Genomic DNA, 15,781 nt, shown 5'->3' with positions numbered 1-15,781 from the left:
GCAAGTCTTGCTGTTAGGCAGACCGAGTCTGTAACAGCCATAGATAAAATGGGTGTGATGTGGAAGCACAGTACACCAGGAGTGATTTTCAGAGACACTTCAGGGTGGGAAACTGCTGCTGCAACGTCTTTCTAAAAGGGAGAGCACAGACAACCCAGGCAGAGTTAGCACTGCTTCCTTGGCTACACTAGGAGGGCAGAAGTATTGCCTCTGAATACTTCCCATTTCCCGTGGCCAGGACTGAGGCAACCACAACACCTTTGAGCCTTAAGTGTGAAAACTGATTATGCCCAAGCCTGGCAGAAAAACAAGGAGGACGTACCCCCAGCTCCTGTGGGTCAGAGAACAAGATATATCACAGATGTCACTTTACAGGAGAGAAGCATATACTGCTCATTCATTACCTTCTCTTCTGAGTCCCCTGGCTGGCAGGTAATAACTCCATCTCGTGAGCCTCCAGCAAACGTTGCTTTGCAGTTTGCAAGCCACTGTTTTCAGAAAGAAATTAAAAGAAGATATGAATGAGGCCTATAGTTTGATCTGCAGAAAGGTAAGCACTGTTTTAGTTTCACAGCACAGCATGTAAACAAATAGAGTTTTGCAATTGCACTTTTTATTCACACAGACTATGATAATCTGCTTTGACTGTAATTTTAAAAGTGTAGTGTTGATTTCTATTAGTATTTGAACTGCCAACCAAGAAAATAAATTAATTACTGAATAGGAGAGAGACCAGGAATATTAAAGATGCCAATGCTTCTAAAACTGAGGGATACAAGAGTTATTTTTTTTAGTTCTGGTTCGCATGTTCAGAAAGAAACATTTAGTGAATCCAGTATCTGAAACATGTTTTTCTACTGAATATTAGTTTAAACACATCTGAGTGTATCTGCAGTCTCCTGACATAGCTTAAGTATACACACATACAAAACCAAGAACATAACATAATCCAGCATACCGAGAGTGTTGCTTCTTTCCTGTTATTGTATGTGTCCAGGTACTCCTGCAGTTCTAAAACACTGAACTTCAGCTTTTCAAGAAGGCCACAAGAGAGCAGCTGGAGAAATGAAATAAAAAGGGCTAGTAAATGTCACTATAAAAGAATAAAAATATAGCAGAGTAGAAAGTATAGTAGAGATCTTGCAAAAAACATATTTAGATTTACTGATACCAATACTGAAAAATATTTATATTTATGCAAAAATATACATAAATAGAATTCTCTACTGAAAACTGAATAGCCAAAGTTGCACTTATGATTATGTGGAATTGAAATTGTATTCTGTGTTTAACAGCTTTGCAGAGGACTTCCCTAAAATAAAATATTGCACAAAGCTTAACTAGTTAATCTCCACAGCTCTCTAATGACATAAGGCACAGCTCTTCCATGGTCACAGCAGTGGGCCCAAGATTATACTCTGCAAGTTCCTACCTCTGTTATTTTGTGTGAGGCCACACTGTCCTGATGCTGTTGGATAAACATGGGCCAGAATGGAAATAATGGAAACAGCCATCTCATTCATTTCCTAATATATATTTTTATCACCCAGCTCACATCACAGCAACTTAAATTAAACAACTAAACATGTTACCATGTTTCATGCTGAACTGTGTAAAAAATAGCTTCTCCTTTTCCATTTGTGGAGTCAGCTGAGCCTGGTAAGCACCTGTTTTATATTGGTTTTTGGCACACAGGCTCAACACATCATATTGCCCATCTGCCAGTACTTACCTAACAAAATAATACGTGAAATTAATGGAAATTTGGTTAAGAACAAGAGACAAAAATTAGGAGATAGGAGGTGGGTACCTTTTTGACACATCTATTCAGGAGTTGCCCAAAAGCAAAACAGCCAGTAGAATAACACACTGCAATGCAGCACATGCCTTTGGAAAGGAATATACTCACTGTTTCTGCATCTACAAAAAGGGTGGGACATTCTGAACATGATGTTAACATCTGAGAAGATCTCACAAACTTGGAGCCTATTCCTCGCAGGTTGTCTCCCAAGTAACTAGCTGCATCGCAGGTTAGGAAGCAGAATCTCTTCTGAATATTCTGTAAAGCAAAACACGGTTTATCACATCATTTACTCAAGTAGAAGCTTCTTCCCTTTGTAAACAAATGGCATGCTTTCCTCTCCTTGTACAATAACATGTGCAAAAGAGACCATCTCCCTGTGGAGAACTGAATGTCTGCTCAAGGACACTGAATAGCAGTTACTCTGCTGGACACAGTGTACAGCTGGGCAGATGCGAAACTAATTACAGAATTCTTAATAATCTTCTACTGAAATACATTCTTTCTTGTAAAGACGATTCCACCTTTATAAAGCCTTTTACTCACAAGTACCTTTTTTTTTTTTTCTTGGCTGTACAGAGTTAACAGAGTTGATCAGCACATTACTTTTTCTGCCCATTCCGGGCATTGTTTTGTTAGTATTCCATGTCAAGTGGCTAATCAGATAATATAATGGACATCCTAATGCCAAACAGAAGCATGGAAAAATCAGAAAAAACCCTTTTGTTTTCCCCTGTGGGAAAAACCTTCTTACTAAAACTTTTCTGCTGCTTGGGAGTATTCCAGAAATACTGCATCACATCTGGGAATTATTGTTCTCAGAAGATTTTTTTGGTGTTTTGAATCCTAAACCAGTCTAGTCTTTCAGAAACACTCTAGTGCTGATATTTTCTTTTCAGTGACTAATATATAAAAAGTGAATAATAAACAATAATAATATTTCAATCTTGCAGGAACTGCAATGAAATTAATAAATACACCGCAGGTTTCACTGCCAAAATATATCTCACTAAGGCCAACTGCTCAGCAGGTGGGAGTAACATGAAAATATTTTAAAAAATGAAAGTATGCAACATTTTTATATGATCCATTCCACATTACCATAGGCATTTCTGTGAGGAATGTAGGTTAGGACCTGTATTACTGTAAGCATGCCTCACTGGAGAGAAGTGCTTCCCAAATACCAATCTGGATGACAGACATATAAATAGCCTGTTACTGCTCCTACACTGAAGCATTGAAGTTAAGAACCTAAAATCAGGTGAGCTGAATTCAGACTTTATTGATAATGGAAGCTGTTGGATTGAATGAGTTTTTTAAAAAAAGGCTACATAAGCTCACAATGTAGGTAGGGCATACATTATCAATAACATAAAATGGTTAAAAAGAAACTTAATCTACAGGCCAATTTAATAACTGCTTATTTGTAAACATTTCTCTAAAGCATCTGAACTGGACATCTGAACGCAGTTAAGACTGGATAGACTGACACATGTCTTACTATATGGTTCTACCATCTTCAACACAGAAACAAAGCACTATATATGTCACTCAGCACATTTCAGATTCTTTGCTGCACTGAGTCTGTAGTAGAGGCAAGGGGCTCTCTCTTACTGATTACCACCAAACCAGTTAAATGATAATTTCTATGAGCAATTAGCAGAATCATTTGAATCATGGGACTTGGTGACAGTTGGAGATTTACTACTATGGTGTCTACTGAAAAGAAAGATTCAGTCCAAGTCTTAGTGAAACTTGCTGACAAGTCTTCTAGCAAAGGAAAGAGATCTAGATCTGATCCTAACCAACAGAAAAGAACTAGCTGAGAAGGTACAAGTGGAAGGAAATTTAGAAAGACAGATTAAGGAAAGAATCCAAAAGATGTTGGTTGAAAGCGACCTCTGGAGAACATCTGATCCAACCTTCAGCTGGAAGTGGGACTATTGCCAACATTAGATCAGGTCAGCCACAGTTTTGTCTAGCTGAGTCTTTAAGGCTCCAAGGTCAGAGCTTCCTCAGGCTCTCTGGGTAACCTGTTTAGGTGCTGCAATGCCTTCCTGGGGAAAAGTAATTGAGTTTATGAATCTGAGGCAGTGAAGGAGACAGATTACAGAAATAATACAACCAAATTCACTGCATTCAGAATTTGCAGGAAGGAACCCATTAGAAATAACTTAATGGGGAAAGGAGATAATGAAAGGTAGCCATTCCTTTAGGAAAAAAAAAAAGAAGGCAGAGGCACATTCTAACCACTGAAAGATAGAAAATATATTAAGACATACATCTGGCTAAATCACAAATATTTCACTCAGGCAAATACTCATGCAAAAAAGAAGAAAAGAAGGTGAAACTGTTAAATTACTAACTTGGGTACAAAACATAGCACGGTAATGTAGGCACAATAATCAGAGAGGGAGATGACAAATAAACTAGTAAGAGAAAGGGAGAATGTCGAGAAGTAAACTAGAAATAATTAAGAGGAAGGCCAAGGAATCACAATGGAGAGAAATAGCTAGCATATGCTACTGAAAAGACTGATGTGTTTAATGTCTTCTTCTGCCTTATTGCTCCCAGAAGGGGCATCTGTGTACAGGTAACAATGAGACATCTATGAAAACTCAAGTGAGAACAGATCTCGCTAGTAAGGACTTGGATCTTTTTACATCTTTGCAGATCAGGGAGATTCATGCTCTGATAGTTATAATACTGGCTAAGGACATCTAGGAGCCATAACAAATATCTTTGAGAACTCACAGAACACAGGGTGCTGTAAGAAACTTGAGGAAAGTACTTATCTCAAAAAAAAAAAAAAGAGCAAAAGAATTAAACACAAAGGTCAGGAAATGGGGGGACATGTAAGAGATGAATAATAGGCAGTACAGATTTGGTTAGAAAAAACCATATAAAACTAATTTTCATGAAAGGCTAAAATTTTCTATTAGGAAAAGCAGTTGTTATGTTATATATTAATTCATTTACTATCTTAGAAGTAAGGCAGAGAAACCTCGTCTAGAGGTAACTAGGTGTGCAAAACCATATTCAGAAGTTAATTATCAGCAGCTCACTGTCCAATTGGAAAGATAAATTAAGTAGGATTCCACTGGGGACTGTCTTAGGCATTAACCAAGTCATTAATGAAAATACTGAGTAATGGAATATTCAACAAGCTTATTAAATGCACGGATGATTGCACTGCAGGGGCTGTGAGCTCCTTGGAAGCCAGGATTAGAATTCAGACTGATCTCGATAGCCTGGAGAAGCAGTGCAGGGAAAAGAAAGAAGGACAATGTTGTATGCCTAGGATGAAACAATCCACAGAGCACATTCAGGATGGAGAATAACCAGGAAGGCAAAAATTTTGTACAACAAGATCTGCATACTAGATTGGGTTACAAGTGGAAAATAATTAACTGTGTCCTACTGTACAGCAGTTAGCAGAGAGAAGTTTATAAACAGGAATACCTTCTATAAAACAGCTAAACCTCTTCTGGTCAGTGCTAGTAAGAACTTAGGCTGAAGTACAGAACCTGCTCTTGCTTTTCAAGTAATATACAGACTAACTGAAGAGAGCCCATAGCAACAGAAGTTTAGAAAATGTGACTTCTGGGGAAGATGAAAGAACAAGAGGTTAAATAAGACAAGTTTGGGGTAGGTGAAGTCATGGTAATGATCTTCAAATATAAGCAGCAACTGCAAAGAAGAGAAGAGTACCATTGCTTATAGAGCAAGAAGCCATGGGCATAAAACACAGAGAAGTTTTCAAGCAATAAGGAGAGTTAAGCCTTGGACTACATTGCCTGGAACATTGTGAAGTTCCACCTTAGCCTAAAGGTTAAGAACAGTCCAGAGAAAAAAGTTAAAAAACATTTGATTGGAGTGAAAGTTATAGTTGATTCTGTACTGGGCAAGATAAGGAACATGAACTCTTCAGGTCCTTTCCAGCACACACCTACTCATGTATTTTAGTAGTTCTAGTTTATTTTATGAAAATAACTTGCCAAAGCATTTCAGTCATGACTTCGTCAAAAGCTGACCAGTCTACTGTTTAGATTCAAGAAAACACATTCTTCCTTTACTGCTTTAGTTTTCAGATATTCATAAAAGAAACAACTAATCTACAGCTAAGAAGATAACAGTCTTGAACAGTGGTTTAAATTATTAAAATGTGAAACAGCAAGAGGCTGTACCTTGGTATCTATGTATAGTACTTCACTGAATTAATTTATTTCGCACTTTCACAATCTATCATTCTACAATAAGGTAGCATCTCAGCTATGTCCTTCTGGGTGCAGATTACAGTGGCTGAAGTCTTTCAAGCAAGGCCTAAATGCAGTGTATATTTTGTGAAATGGGACTACTGGGAATAAAAATGCCAACCACCAGCAAGTTATGAATAGGTATATACCTGCATATAGTTGCTGTGCTTTGTGTCAGTGTAAATAATAAAATATTCTCAGAACGTTTTCTTCTTAACCTCATGTTTCCTCTTCTGGGAAGAGGACCTTTTGTAACAAAAGGGCTCAGTTGTGGAAACTAATTGCTAGCTCTCAAATCTACTTCTCCTGGAACTGGTTGGTCTGCTAGAACACATTTGATCTGACGGAATACAAAGTGGCAGCCGTAAAGATAATCCAGAGATCTCTGACCTATGACTCGTTTACAGGAAAAGTACTTCAGTAATTTCAGGAATTTTAAACAAGTTTAGCGTGTTGTGGGCAAACATCCAAGATACCATTAACTTGATGTAGACTGAAATGTAGGTGCCCTGGAAAATGCACTTCTTTCACTTCACCAAGTATTTAGCTGACAGGCTCCTCCAAACAAGGATTTTGTTTCACAGTTAAATATTTTGGCAGTACTTTGTGTTGCAAGCCTAGAACATATTGGACTTGTTTCTCAAACTTCCTGTTGGTGAGGGTCAAAAGTCTTTTAGTTAGCGGGTGAGTAGCAAAATTTGATGGTACAAACACAATACGATTTCAGACAAGCTGGGATCTTAAGAAATAAATCTGGGAAAATAATACTCCTATGTTTTAACCCTGAAGAAAAGAACAAAATAATTTTATAAACTAAAAATATAGCTGTGACTTCAGCTAGAAGATTCTGGTTTGTTGATACTATTAACACTTTTTATTTTTTAATTACTGTTATTCATGTTTTGCTGTTATTGAACATTTTTTGAGAGCAGTATTGTATCTTTTGCCTCCAGTATCAATTGAAGAAAATGAGTAAGCTGTCTTTTGAATACAGCACAACAGCAAATGTAGTGTGTGCATGCCAGGATTTGGGTACTTTACAGGCAGTGTTTAGGTCTTGCATTACACAGTATTATTTATTTAGTTTACAGAAGTGTGACATCAGTTGCTTTTCACCTCTTCAAAGAGAACAAAAAGGACAAATAATTCTCAGAACACTCAAACAGGGTTATTAACCTCTAGGAATGACGTAATGGCAAAAAAAGCTGAAATACACATGAAGAAAAACAGGGCTAATTTTTGAAGTTGAACTGTCATGCACTCAAGTCTGCTCTTTTCCTTCCAAATGGTTTTTTATCAGTGTTTAAAAGAATGCCTATAAGACACCAATATTTCCAGTGGTGTAATGTTTAAAGGAGGACATAGTGTACAGCTAGAGAAGACATGCAATTAACTCCAGTGGAGCACAGAGGAAACAGGATGGAGAAAAGATTCTTACTGTATGATGCTTCTTTCTTATTAGGATAGTCTTAAAAATATGAAAAGATCTTGAGACTGTATATTTATTAGCAGTTACTAATAAATATTACCATTAACCATTGCTAATAAAAAATAGTGTACTCTGAGATCATGGGTACTTCAACTCTGCATAAAGTTACCTGGCTGATGTGTACACTGCTGCATCCTAAACATCATGCAGCTGCCTCATATAAAGCAGGAAAAAAAATTTAAAAAGTTTTTAAAACTAATTACAGGTAAAACCAGTCGTTCCTTAGAACAGTGTACATTTGACTCCTGTTCTTACTTATCTTTTTGCAAGATGCTTATCTTTGTGAGCATACAGTTTTAGAAAGGAGAAATATATTTTTAGTGTTCAGGCTCGATCTCTGGAATTTGTATTACTTGATGATATCTGGATATTTCTATTCAGATGATTAGGTACAGAATATTTAATAATGTTGACATTTACATGGACATGGTCAGATTTCAACAGTTTGAGATGAAAGAATAGATTAGCAATAGTTTGAGATGGAAAGGCTATCTCCCATTTCTTGCAGTTATTGTTTCAGGCTGTTTGTAAAGTACTGAAGAAAATACTCTTTAAAGTGGATCCACTTTGGAGATAATGTTATTTCCAAACCTGCAAGGATGAGTTACATACTATTTTTATGACAAAACTGGTCCTAGATGACAGTTCTGCATGAAAATCTAGTATGGCAATTCTGCAGCATGCAAAATTACAATGGTTGTATACCTAGTAGTTCATTACGGGTACTACTATCAAGAACCATCCTAATAGCCACAGACAGTCTAAACATTTTGAGTTTGTATCTTAAATTTATTTTCTCACCTTAAACAGGGAAGAGAACACATGAAATGTATAAACTGCACAGGAACCATCAGAGTCGCACATGAGCTGGTTGATATGACTACGCCAGGCTTCTTCTGCATCATCACATGCTGCTGGCTGAAATGCAGCAAGGATGGCAGAAAAAAATGGTGAGGGAGGAGGGGAGGCATTTCGATCAACATCTCCAAAACTGAAGGAGAAAAAAAAAAGAATCTCTGATGAAATGAGAATACCGAGAAGGTGGGAGATAAATGCGCTATAACAGAGAGTTATAATCACAGGACGAATTACAGCACCTTTCTAAAAATATTAATGAACTTTCAAATTACTTTTGAAGCTGGTGAGATGTCAGCTACAATGGGAAAAACCTCTAAATCAGAATCCCTATCTTCAGGCTATTATAATCTATCTTCCTCCATCCCAGAATGCTTGAATTTTTTTATCATACCATCATTTGGAGGAAGAAGGCTGAAACTTCACAGAATGATAGAGCCCATGAAGAGAAACACCTCTTCTAGAAAAACTTAGTTATAATAATGGATAGCAGAAGTACTGAAAAGAATCTCAGCGTGTACAAACATTATATATACTGACCTGTTTGATTTCCCCCCAGTGTAATGGCTTGGAGAAGATAAATCCCTTCTCCACACTATTCTTAGGATAGAGCATTATTCTGGCACTCCATGGTCAATAAAACAGGCTGACTACCATTTTTAAAGGGTACTAAGCTACTGATCTTGTGTATTATCCTTTGGGATGGAGACATACTTCCTATGGCTTCCAAGAACAGGAACTGTGATTCTGAAACATGTGGCACACAGAGAGAGGGCTTCTTTATATATCCTCTCTCCTCTCCTCTCCTCTCCTCTCCTCTCCTCTCCTCTCCTCTCCTCTCCTCTCCTCTCCTCTCCTCTCCTCTCCTCTCCTCTCCATAAATAACAGGCTAATTGCGGTCTAACTCAGCATCCAAAATCTGAAAGAGCTCTCTAAGGCATGGAAAAATCTTGATGCTTTGTTGCAACATCTACTGGAGTCCAGGCACGCTAACCAGCAGCCTCAAGAGTATGAGGATGGAACTTTTGACAATATTGTGATTTCCTTATGACCCATAAGAAATCAGAAGGGCAAATACATGGCTGATCTGTTGAACAGCTAACTAGGCAGTATTTCCATGGCCGTCAATCTTTACAAATCCTTTTTTTACTTTTAATTAAATATATTATATATTTAATGACTAACTGTATAGATGTATGTACAAATCAGAACTTGTTTTTCCTAGAAGGAAAATCTTGGGGTTTTTTTTTGAGTTGTGTGATAATTATGCAGGTAACAAGGGCATTGCCTTCTCATTGCTCTAAACTCATAGAGTTTTATAACTCTTGTGTCCAAAATTGCCATTCCATTAACTAACACCTTGTTACCACTTTTTTTCTCAAAGGGTAAAAGAACTTTTATGAATAATACCATATACAAGTACCTAGCAAGAGCAAATTGTTCCAGCCTGTCAACTTTTTCTTCAGTCTCTGTCATATCCAGACTAAGGCTATCACTGCATTCAAATGCTCCAGGGAGTTCATTTGTAGACCCTGAAAGGTCATCCTCATGGACTGCTGTATCTTGTTCTTCATGTACAGCTTCAACCTAGGGGAATGAATGATGATGTCTTAGAAAACAGCAAATCAATACGTTAATGCCACTAACACATAGGAAGCATTTAATGAAAAAACCCACCTGACGTTAAATTGCACAGGTATAAAGCACAGATTATAAATTCCATGAATCAAGTTACCCTTCTTAAAAAATACTGTATTTGCTTAAGTTGCCATCTTGGATCAATATTTTTTAAGGCATTTCTTCAACTTAATTTGTCTAGCAAAGAATTTCAGAATTCAATATATTTGGCAATGTAGCAGGGAAATATTTTTTCAGGAAAAACAATAGGGTTTTTGTTACTGTGAGGCTGTCCTTGTCACTTGTCACTTTATAGTGTCCAAGAGTGTATTAAAGCCTCCCAAAATATATTGAAAACAATCACTGTCTGGAAGACTATATGCATGTTTAGAACTGAGAATTATTTTTAGCATCTCATTTACATAATAACTTCCATTCAGGAGGAATCCAAAGCATTCTACAGGCTATTAAAAGGATTATGCCTCTATAATTTCCTTTCTTTTTCATCCATTAGCACCTAAAGGTCTTGATTTCTTTTCAAAACTTTCCAATTTCTCTTGCATTTTTAGTCTGAACAAATTGTTTCTTTTTTAATACTTTGGCTTTTGTTTGCATCATCCATAGCATCCTGCAAAGCAGTTCCTGTACGGATGACTGCAGTGAGTAGCTCAAACTCTTAATCTTTTCTGTTTGGGGTATCTCAGAAGGTGTGTGCTTGTGCACATATGCGCACCTGCATGTACATACATGTGTTGGGAGCTGGTAGGGAGGAAAACCGAAGACGTGGAATTGAAAGAGAAAAGTGGACCTCTGCAGGTTACCAGACCTGCTTCGATCCTGCAGATAAATTCTGGGGATTTGCCTTTCTAAAAATTAAACAAGACTTGTGTCAGAAAGGACAGGATCAGAAATTAAGTAGGAGAAATGCGTTTTGGTTTGTTTAGTTTTCTAAGTGAAAGGGATAGGAATATTCCTGAGTCCAGGGTGAATGAAATGAATCAGAGCACAAACCATCTTGGAAAAAGAAATGTAAGCTGTACAGCTGAATTACCAGAACAGGAACCAGAGCAGTTGGCAAGAAGCATAAAAGTTTCGCGCTTCTTCAAGAAGTAGTTAGCATTAATCACTTTCAAATATGAAATATTAGCTTGAAAGAACCGTTGGCTTGTTCATTGCAATGACAGCGTTTGTATGAGGAGAACATATTTTGATGGGATAGGGTAAGGGAGGAAGAAAGAGAAAGCAAATACTTCCCACCCACAGGAGTTCAATACGATGCCCAAAAAGCAAAATAAAAAGGTAGACTCCAAATGTTCATGCAGGATTGGAGTACACTTCCAGAAATCGGTGAGTTTAGGTAACTTGAAAAATAGATAAAATAGCATAATCTGAATCTTTGTATCGCTCATAGCATTACCCATGACTGCCTTCTAATCCCTTATAAATACTATCTTAATTATTGTGATCACTATCTTTAATAGAAAATAAGTTTCATTTTGTGCTGTTAGCAATAATAACTGGATTTTGGCACTTAGACATTTGAGAAAAGGCCTACTTAATCAGTCTTTTGCTCTCATTCACTGTATCTATTGAAAAGTTGAGGTGGTATTTTTGGTTTTGCTTATGATGCAAGAACTGAACATTTTTGTACAGAACTAAGGAAGTAACAAAAATTTTCCTCTGCATTTCTGACATACCATCAGCTCTCTGAAAAGAAGAACTCAGGAAAAATGAAACAGGAAAGAGCTCAGATTTTGTGTTATCAAATCAAGTAAAAATTATTTAGGTGCAAGTTTTGAGTTTTCTAAATAAAAATTGGATTACTTCTTCCTTAAAATAAATATAAACCTAGGCATTTTAACCTTGTTTATACTGACACCAATTTGTTTTGAGTAAAAACACAGAAGTATGCATCCTAGAAGGAAGTATCTTTGAGGTAAAAACCACTAAGGCAGCATTATGTGTAAAGTTACCAATGCAGGTCTTTGTAACACTGGCAAATACCTGTCAACTTGGGTTATGTATTTCACTAATATCAAACCTGTCTCAGGACTAGCTGAATTTGCCTGTCAATCCCACAAGAAACTGCTGTGATTTTACATCCTTCACTATTTACTTTTTCCAAAGCTTTTCATTTTTTTATGAACGCCTGGTGCATGGGTACTGGGACGTTAAAGAAATTTTCACAGTAAAGATTTTAAAACCCCAGGCGTATATGAAACTCATGAACTGTGATTTGCAATTCTTAATGTACATACCAATAGCTACTGCAGCCAGCTGCATGAGCTTAGCTGCAGTCACCACCTGCAAACATACCTGTTCTGACTGCAGCTTCCTGAACTGAAATTCTGCCAACTTCTGCTGCTTACGGTTGTTAGGTGGTAACCTGCCTACCAACAGTTGTTTTGACAAATGATAATGAGTTTATCTTTTCTACAGCCATTATTTTGAGAGGTTCCCCTCCTCTTCTATCCTTACCCACATTTCCCTCCTCCTGTCCTTTCTTCCTCCTGGGAAGGTTTCTGATACAAGCAATTTGTTCAATATTCAGCACAATCCCAACCTCCTATTACCTCCTCACTAAAAGTTTCTAGTACTTCTGTTATGTGCGGTGCTAGCAGTACTGTATTAATTTTTTGTGTGTCTGCATTTGGAGGAGACCAAGGGAAGAGCTGGAATGAACGCCAATGATTACACAAGACAATTATATTCTTCCCCTGCCCCATTCTGCAGAGTCCACCCAATTGAGACCTGACAGAGAAAGCGGTACTGGCAAGGCAACAGTGTAACTGACATGCTTCCCCCACTCCCCGATTATATTTCTGGAAAAACAGTGAGAGGAGTAGGTACACCTGATCTCCCATAAACAAGTATTATTAAACAGAAAATTAAAGAAACCCTCCCCACATTGATAATTATTTACCAACCTTACATTATGTTCATCTTCTGATACAACTGTCTGAAATAAACTGTGCTGAACATGGTTATTGTGTCCTTGCAGATCCTGCCTCCCCCCACCCCAGATGGCTTAATCTTGCGGTCATGAATTTAAAATTTGTGAGTGCCTGCCAAAATGCAAGAGCTGAATCCAGTGCACACAACTGTACAATAGGTTCCCACATACAAAAAAATCTCAGAAAATACACGCATACACCCACCACATGAGTCGGCGTATCGTTCTTTTAAATCAGCATGAAGAACAAAACAGTATTCCCTTAGGGTTCTAACTTGTAACCAGTTCATGAATTTGTCTTCCAATGGGCTAGTAGTATCTTGGTGTGTATGTAGTGCAATATACTTAAGTAACAATAAAAAAAATCTTCTGGTAAAGGAAGTATAAGTAGAAAGGAAAGGGTATGGGTGTGCAGGAGTATATGAACGTATTGCACTGTGCATTATACACAGAAAGTCAGAATGTACTTGCTTTCACAGACCAAACCCTTCATTAAAGTCTAAGTAAAATAAACTTGTGTTACATAAAATACACTGCAGTTGAAAGTAAAAATGTATTCACCTTGGATCCTTCAGACACTTGGAGATTATTCATATCAGGCAAAGACACATCAAAGCTAGATGTTCCTATATTAAAATGGTGAGGGTCTGCTGAGGTTGTGTCACATGATGTAGAAAGTGAGTCAATATGATTTGTATCCTCAGATGGGGAAAGAGTTATAATCTGTTTAAAAGACAACAAAAGCACAGAAGTACTGAGCATACATCTACCCCACCACACATTGCTTTTATGAACATGCAAAGCAGACATTGTCTTAAAGGGGAGTAACGGTGGCTCTCTTAGTTTGTACATGCCGACATATTATAACCCTTTCAATGTTTCTATCATAAAAATTGTATGCACACGTCCCAGAAGTGAACAATGAAAACCTGAAACAGTTTACCAAACCGGAGTCTTGTCCTATTTCTGTAAGTATTAGATACATCAGAAAGATTTACTAGTGGCCATTTGTGCAAAATTTTCACAGAGTAATTTCTGGAAAAAAGGGCAAATCTGAAATATCTGATGCTTCCTGTGTTTCAAACTTCGCATTAAAATTCCTGTTTACATTTGCAAATAAGGGGAAATCAAGCAGCAACAAAACATTGCATTGAGTGCCACCCCCCAGTTTCAGCTGATTAGATTGCACCTGGGCAAGAGGAAACTAAAAGCCCAGCTTATTTAAAAACAAAACCCTATCTATTCTTGAATTCCAAGTTTGCAACTTACTAGGTCTGAGTTCTCCAAGATTTGGCTGGTGGTCAGGTCCTCCTCCTCCGATGACTCATCGGAGTCCTCATGGTTCATTTTGTTCAGGCTGGGTGTGCTCCCTGAAAGCTGGCTTTCTTCCAGCAGCTGCATGTCACACTTGTCCAGGCTATCCAGGGACCGTCTGCGTACTCCCCAGTTGAAGTTGTCCATGCTTTCACCCTGAAATTAGATATAGGGTCAGCTTCCCTGATTTGAAACTCATCAGATGCAAACCACTGATCATTAGATCAAAGTTAGCTCAAGAAATATTTTTATGTAAAAATACAATACAAACTTGATATAAACATTATTTTGTTAAGCAATAATGTAACAGGAGCATTTATCATTTTCCAGTGTGTCACCTGGAGATAAGAGCAGAAGCATGGAAATGACAGTTAAATGAAGATTCACTCTTTTCAGTATTAGATGTTTTTCATGCATTTGCTGATTTAAGAATTCTTTTTTGTAAGTCGATGTATACACGCACCTCAATATCAGCAGAGCAATGGCAGGCAAAAGAAAAGTTTGGAAGCAATTTTAAAGAATTTTTCCATGATGTTTAAAAATATTAGGGGCACAGTTCATAGCAATGGTTCAGTTGAGAAACATATGTTAAAGATTTTAGATTCTTTGCATTATATACATAACCATAATGATAAGTAGATTTGAATGAACCCTTCATTTACATAGAAAATATAATAGCTAAAGCAGCACACCTTTTAAAACTTTTATTCTCGGCCCATATTGTTTATTTTTGTAACTTGAACTTATCTGGATTATTTGAAACTTTGAGAATAAAAAACCTGATTAGCATTGCCTGAGATGTCACATTTTAAAAAGGACACAGTCAAGTGGACCAAACATTTTAGACTGACTTTCAGTTCTGATCCCACATTCAGTTACATACAGCCGAGTGCATTAAGCAAATTGCCTAACTATTCGTTAGGCTGGTGCACTGATAGAAAGACCACTTAATTTCTTTCTTGTATAAAAATGACAATTAGTTTTCCACCATTTTTCCATTTGTTTACTTTATGTCTTTTCCAGTGAACTGCATCCCTTTTCCCTAATTGCGCTAATTTTCTTGCTCCTTTCTTCAAGTCTAGCCACATTCCTCTCAGGCAAATGCAGGAGTGTGTCCACAACTGTTCCTGTCAGGGACCCGCAGAGGCCAAAGGGGTCTTACACAGCATGAAGGGTCTACCCAGAAGTATCCAGCTGCAGTTTTGGGTACTTTATCTAGGTGAAAGCCCTCAACCTTACATCAACATGGGAAGGAAATTTCTGGTGAAAACGTTTCTTTTTAAGGTTCAGGGCTGAGTGTTTAAAACTAGACTCTGTAAGATGCAACACTTTTAACCAAGCAAACCAACTGCTGAAAATTCAAGTTGAGAGTGATCTTTTAAATACGAATTTGAAGAAAACATAGCTCTGCCTGAAAAAAAAATATGTTATTATCAAATCACTGATTATGAGTATCTTCTGGGCTGATGCAGATTAAAATTATGTGCAATCATAGA

General features: G+C 37.3%; 1 protein-coding gene across 3 annotated transcripts in view; it reads right to left on the bottom strand.

Annotated features, from left to right (window-relative positions):
* Positions 1 to 15,781, bottom strand: part of FRY (FRY microtubule binding protein) — a 199,589-nt gene that overhangs the window by 13,027 nt on the left and 170,781 nt on the right. For all 3 annotated transcript variants that reach the window (XM_075084765.1, XM_075084750.1, XM_075084760.1), the window contains exons 52-58: positions 14,241 to 14,441; positions 13,533 to 13,694; positions 9,825 to 9,988; positions 8,348 to 8,537; positions 1,910 to 2,059; positions 959 to 1,057; positions 405 to 488 (exon numbers count right to left, since the gene is read on the bottom strand). In XM_075084765.1, the coding sequence (XP_074940866.1) occupies positions 405 to 488; positions 959 to 1,057; positions 1,910 to 2,059; positions 8,348 to 8,537; positions 9,825 to 9,988; positions 13,533 to 13,694; positions 14,241 to 14,441 (1,050 nt within the window). The remainder of the gene's footprint in view (positions 1 to 404; positions 489 to 958; positions 1,058 to 1,909; positions 2,060 to 8,347; positions 8,538 to 9,824; positions 9,989 to 13,532; positions 13,695 to 14,240; positions 14,442 to 15,781) is intronic.

Source organism: Phalacrocorax aristotelis, chromosome 1, assembly GCF_949628215.1.
Source record: "Phalacrocorax aristotelis chromosome 1, bGulAri2.1, whole genome shotgun sequence".
NCBI classification, from domain to species: Eukaryota; Metazoa; Chordata; class Aves; order Suliformes; family Phalacrocoracidae; genus Phalacrocorax; species Phalacrocorax aristotelis.
The sequence above is the reverse complement of the archived record's forward strand: the minus strand, read 5'-3'. Positions and strand labels throughout refer to the sequence as shown.